The sequence below is a fragment of the Eptesicus fuscus genome, chromosome 3, assembly GCF_027574615.1.
Source record: "Eptesicus fuscus isolate TK198812 chromosome 3, DD_ASM_mEF_20220401, whole genome shotgun sequence".
Taxonomy (NCBI): Eukaryota; Metazoa; Chordata; class Mammalia; order Chiroptera; family Vespertilionidae; genus Eptesicus; species Eptesicus fuscus.
Genome location: NC_072475.1, coordinates 9,796,668 through 9,802,667, shown reverse-complemented (window position 1 = coordinate 9,802,667; position 6,000 = coordinate 9,796,668). Strand labels below are relative to the sequence as shown.

The 6,000-nt window shown below is 44.2% G+C and overlaps 1 protein-coding gene across 1 annotated transcript in view; it reads right to left on the bottom strand.

Annotated features, from left to right (window-relative positions):
* Positions 1-411: 411 nt before the first annotated feature.
* Positions 412-6,000, bottom strand: part of PCNT (pericentrin) — a 91,301-nt gene continuing 85,712 nt past the window's right edge. Inside the window, exons 44-48 of the mRNA XM_054713631.1 lie at positions 5,499-5,731; positions 3,805-3,881; positions 2,221-2,386; positions 909-1,036; positions 412-476 (exon numbers count right to left, since the gene is read on the bottom strand). Of these exons, the coding sequence (XP_054569606.1) occupies positions 433-476; positions 909-1,036; positions 2,221-2,386; positions 3,805-3,881; positions 5,499-5,731 (648 nt within the window). The 3' untranslated portion in view covers positions 412-432. The remainder of the gene's footprint in view (positions 477-908; positions 1,037-2,220; positions 2,387-3,804; positions 3,882-5,498; positions 5,732-6,000) is intronic.

Sequence of the window (6,000 nt, the reverse complement as noted above, 5' to 3'; positions counted from 1 at the left end):
AATTATATTCTCTTTTTGTTTTTCTTTTGTATTTTTATTTTTAAACCAAGTTTCTATCTGTACACTTTAAGAAAATAAAACACCAGGGAGCCATTCTCTGCTTACCCTTTTTGGAGGCAGGCAGGGTGGCTCTGCCAACATGCAAAGAAACGGGCAGGTGCCGTGGCTCATGAGCACACACATTACCTCATGAAGGTAAGGAGCTAAAAGATATTGAAATTACATAAAAAATATTCTATTTGGCTTTGTAGCAATGCACAAAAGTGAGAACACTTAATGGCACTCTGAGGCTGGCATCTCAGTCACGTGAGGAGACTGGCACTGCTCAGTATGCCACGCCACACCACATCACAAGCTTTCCTTAGAAAAAGGAAAAAAACGATTCTTTTCCTCAAGCAGAACTGCCACTGGTAAGAGCCACAAGGACTTTATTCATTGTTTATTCTTCTGACGGCAGGATTTCTTTGAGGAGGAATCTAAATAAAAATAAAAATGATGCAGCAATTTGTTAGAAGGCTTCACATGTCTTTTAAGAACAATTCTGAAACACTAACACTGAATTAATATCTTATTTTTGGTAAAAACATGAATAATTCAAATATATAGTGGTTTAAATTAAAATGATTAAAAAACACTGGAAAAAGTATATCCAGTGAAACAATCGTTTTCTAGAAGTGTAAGAGGGAGGATCACAAGGCCCAGCTAGTAGTAATTAAGTCAAACTGATCTGGACACTTCTTGATTAAGTATACAGTTCACTTACAGTCATTCTTCTGATACTATTAATGACAGCTTATTATTAGGACTGAAACCAACAATTACTAAGCTGAATGCTAATAACCTTCCCCACATTATTTTACATTCCTAGGGTACATTTACATTATAAAAAATAAACAGAGGACTTTTACCTGGTGGTAGCCCCACTAGTCTTTGCTGGATCATTTCTAAATGATGAATATATTCTGTCAAAGAATGTTCCGGATCTTGAGAAGCAGTCAGGGATCTTTCTGACCTTGAATTTGGAGATGGATTGGACCTTCAGACAAACCCAGAAACAAACAAAACAAGAGTTGAACACAATAGAATGGTGAATGCAGTAAGCACATAGGTAAGAAGTGGTGCTGGGTCCTCTGACTGGACACGTTGTGGGAAATGAGGTAAACTAGATGGCTGTTTCCTTTGTATCTTTTCTTTACCGCAAAAGAAAAAAGGATTTCTAAAAAGTGATACATAGTGCGTTAAAAACCAACTTCTATATAATGTCTCAGAGCTACAATGAGGAAAAACTACCGCATATTATTTTATTCACTAAATCTTCATAGATATGTATCCGCATCCCTCAGACCCATCTTTGTGTCAATATGGGTATGTCAGCTGCCCTTCTTCCTAGTCTCCCGCTGGGGCCAGGGAGCTCCATTGTGTCACTCCTAGCATACTCTTCAGGGGAGGCACATGTCTTGTCCTTGTCATCCATACAGAAGAAGCCTTGGCCACCATTTATTCCCTCAGTAAATATTACCAACCTGAGCACTGGGCAAAATGCCCTCCCTGGAAAAAAAAAAAGGGCTCCCAGGCCCTCAGGGACTTACAGTGGTGCACTCCCAGTCTTGCTCTGGGGCCCAGCTAAAGGCAAACTTTCAAAATACGTTTCTTTGGAGAACCACATACACTGGTGGGGCATGGTGAGCAGAGGTGATCAGAATTAGATCACAGTGATGCCTTATGTTTTTGTGTATTGTTTCTCTTGTCAGGGAAACCTTTTCACTTTAATTTTAAACTAAATTACATTCTATAAAATTGAAAAGGTTTTTTCCCAAATAACTGATCTTTAACATTGTCACTGTAACATCTCAATTGTCACCTGAGTAATAAGTATAAAAATACATTATGGGTGCAATAAACCCAAATTCTACAGAAAAAAGATTGAGTTAAGCCAACCAAGGCCTTGCGTGTGTGTGTGTGTGTAGGGGGGTTTCCCAGGTACATGTAAACCCCCTTACACACACACACACACACACACACACACACACACACACACACACACACACACACACACACACACACACACACACACACACACACACACCTGGGTACTCACATAATCTGCCCAAAGACCCTGCCATGCATGGCCACCTGTCTCTGCACATTGGGCCTCTACTGATGGTTAGGTCTTGCCTAACCCTTACAATGAAAAAATAGTCTGAAAGCACCACATCTCACCTTTCCCTCCTGCGTGGGGAGGCTTTTGGCACAGGGTCCCTGGTGTGGCTGAAAGACACGTCCCGGGTTGGTGGGGATTCGCTGGTTTCGGGTGGGGATTCGCTGCTTTCGGGTAGGGATTCACTGGTTTCTGGTGGAGTTAGCTGTTGCCGTGACACCAGGAATCCTTCCCCCAGAATTATTCAACAACAAAGGAATTATGAAAAATGACAAATGCATTTTAGTAGGAAGGCCCATCTACCAAAATTTAAAATATATAAGCTTTAAGAATTTGCATGGCAATTTCAAAACATTTTTAGAGTACCCAAGTTATAAAAATTATATTTTAAAAAGCTCTGGAAGGAACCTAAGTGTTGACCACCTTACAGCCTGACCCCTGGCATCCATATGAGCAGCACCCTGGAGAGGCGCTCAGTGCCTGATGGAGACTGCTGGGCAATGGGGAGCTTGGGATGGGGGCTCTCCTCCACTCAAGGGAGGAGTGGGCTCAGGAGGCAAGCGCAGAAACCCTGGAGAATACCAGCCTTGGAGAGGGGCAAACTTTTCTGAAGGCTGACCAGGCATTTTGATTTCAAGAAGTTAACAACTGACAGGTGAAAATCAAAGTTGACTGGCACCAATTTCCGCCACCCCTCCAAGCGGCCACATCCCTGTGCTGAGGGGGAGGAGGTTGTCCACCAATGTTTCCCCAGGGCAGTGACCTGTCAAAGGCCTGCACCTGGTGGCCAGTGTGCATCCTTCAGACTGGGGCAACAGCAGAGAACCTTAAACACAAGACCTAAATGAGAAAGTAAGTATGGTGCTCTCAGAGCAAAGAAGCGGAAGTCTGAAGAACTCCACTTCATTTTGGAGAAGAAAAGTTTTCATTAAAAACTAGAGGCCCAGTGCATGGAATTCGTACACGGGTAGGGTCCCTAGGCCTGGCTGGCGATCAGGGCTGATTGGGGCCTTCCAGCTGCCGGCCCGGGCCTCCCTTCATTCCACGCCGCCCCCTGGTGGTCAGAGCATGTCATAGTGAGCAACTGAACACCTGGTCTCCTGGTTGAACGCCCGTGGGGACAATTTGCATATTAGGCTTTTATATATAGATAAGTTATTAGGTACAGCTGGGGTGGCTCAGTGGTTGAGTGTCAACCCATGAACCAAGAGGTCACCAGTTCAATTCCGGATCAAGGCAAATGCCCAGGTTGTGGGCTCCATCCCAGAAAGGGGGCAAGAGGCAGCTGATCAATGATGCTTCTCACTGATGTTTCTATCCTTCTATCCCTCTCCCTTCTTCAAATCAATAAAAACAAGTTTAAAAAGATAAGTTATTAGTCAACATATTTATCACTTCTCTATTTCTCAATCATTATGCTCCTCTGAACCACTTTTATTCATTAACATTAACTATATGAACATAAACACTACTTTCCTTCAAAAACCATTTGCCTCTGCCAACTGCACTGACTGAATTTACCCATTTATTACTGTGCTTCATTACATCCCCATCGAGCCCTGAAAATGACCAGATATTAATGAAATGTTACAGCAAGTGGAAGACAAGTTTGCAAAGGTGAGGTTAAGGAGTCCCTGCAGGCTCACCTGAGTGAGGCGCTCTGCTTTGCACCAAAGCTCCTTTCCGATCTACTTCTTGCCATTTCTTAACCAAAAAACGTAATCTACAGAAAAAGATATGAAACATTGAAAACTAGAGCACAACGGTAGTGACAAAAGCAATAAAAGTCCAGTAGTGACCAACAGCTGAAAGGGTTTTGGTGGCCAATTTCCCCAAGGCAGCAGATACTGCACATTGACAGGGTAGCTACCTCCAATCCTGTGCACAGGGCTCCTTCCCCGCCCACTCCCAGTCCTGCCCAGCCCCAGTGGAGGTCCTGCCTTGCCCCAGCCCTGCCCACTCCCAGACACCCAGCTTGGGGTCTCCCAGACTCCAGTTCAAAGTCAATCTGCAACACCCTGCTCCTTCCACTACCAAGACCACAAGCCAGTGGGTGGGGTGTTGGTGTGACTGGAGGACAGTGGTGTGGGCATTAAAAATGCTGCTGCTCGCCCTGGCCAGTGTACTTCAGTGGTTGGTGCGATGTCCTCTATACTGAAAGGATGCAGATTGGACTCCCTGTCAAGGCACACACCTAGGTTGCAGGTTGGATCCCCAGTTGTGGCACATACGGAAAGCAACTGATTGATGTTCTCTCTCACATCGATGTTTCCCTGCTCTCTCCCTTCTCCTCTCTCTAAAATCAATAAGCATATCCTCGGGTGAGGATTAAAAAAAAAATGCTGTTGCCCTTAAGATGATCCTCCCTCCTGGACAGGAAGGCTGGAGGCGGGGTTTGGATCTGTTTACCTGCCTCCGTCCAGTGTCTAACCCCCTATCTGGCATGGTTGAGGTCAGAACTCAGAGGTGAGGGGACTAAGTGCCCTGAGGCTGGAGGAAGCCTCCCTCCCCACCCTGTGTGGGACTTGCACCCATTCTGTAGCACAGTCTGGAGAAAGCCAAGGGAACCAAACAGCCTGTCCTACAGACAAAGACCAGCATGGACTGGAGAGGACACCTCTGCAGGAGTCACAGAGCTGCACAGTTCTTAGTGGGATAACCATTTTTAGAAATTCAGCAAAATTAAAAATTATGAAATAAAATGGATCTCATCACTATTAATTTTGAAATGATCAAAATCCCCAATCACACTAGGGAGTCACATCCCTGCTCTAACAATGACACCTGTGCACACAGTGCTGGGGAGAGTGAGCAATACCTCTGGCTGGGGGTTGGGCAGGGCTGGGCTGAGCAGTGGAGGGTGAAGATGGAGGGCCCCTTGCACCCTGCAGTAGGCGCTTCCTCCCCTCTCCAATCCATAGGCAAAGACTGGAGAGTGCCTGTGCCATAAATGGCCACCTCCCTGGGTGGATCACAGATGTATTCTTATGCTCTTGGCCTCTATTATGTAACACATTAAATTTGACTAAAATATAGGAAACAAATGTGAAGAAGCGAAATGCAGTTTTAAACTTAATCAGACATGCTGGTCATCAGAAGCAATCCTGGCAAGAGACCCATTAAGGGGCAAGGCATTTTTATTATAAAAAGGCACCCTTAAATCTTTTCTTTTTAGAAAGTAAGTTTTGCACCTGATGATTTCCTAAAGACAAGTGTCATCTGTATTTTCTTTAAGAGAATTCATCTTAAAAGAGAATATAATTTTAGAGTGTCAGAGACTAAAACCACTGAAACGTGCCTCCCACTTGTGAAGACAGTAGTGGCACACGCCTCCTATTACCTTGAAATTGCAATCACCACCCTGACAGCTGTTCGGAACCTGGTGAAAGGCCGGGATGTGGTGATTTTCCTATCTGCTTTGGAAGGAAACACTCCTAAATGAGCGATCATGGAGAGCGTCTCTTGTTCAGAGTCCTGGAATCCACCGATCAAAAGTAAAAGATACTTCTTTTGATAAATCAGAGCTTTTCTAAAGCTCTCTGCTCTCAAATAATGCAGGTACAATTTTTCCATCTAAAAAAAAAAATTGGAAAATTTAATCTCAGAACAGCCGTCTTGCTGACAAATATAAAAAACATGTTTGCATTGTTGTGCTTTCGAAAGAACCAGACCCCTTTTCCTTCAGCAAATCATTACACAAGTCAGCCATGCACATCTATAATCGAAAACAACTTGCTGTTTGAAGTTCAATTTTGTTTATTAGACAAAATGTAGGCCACAAGTCCTTTCCACAGCATCAAAGCAGCCCCCCTGGAAGGCACTGTGAATCTGACCACTAAGTC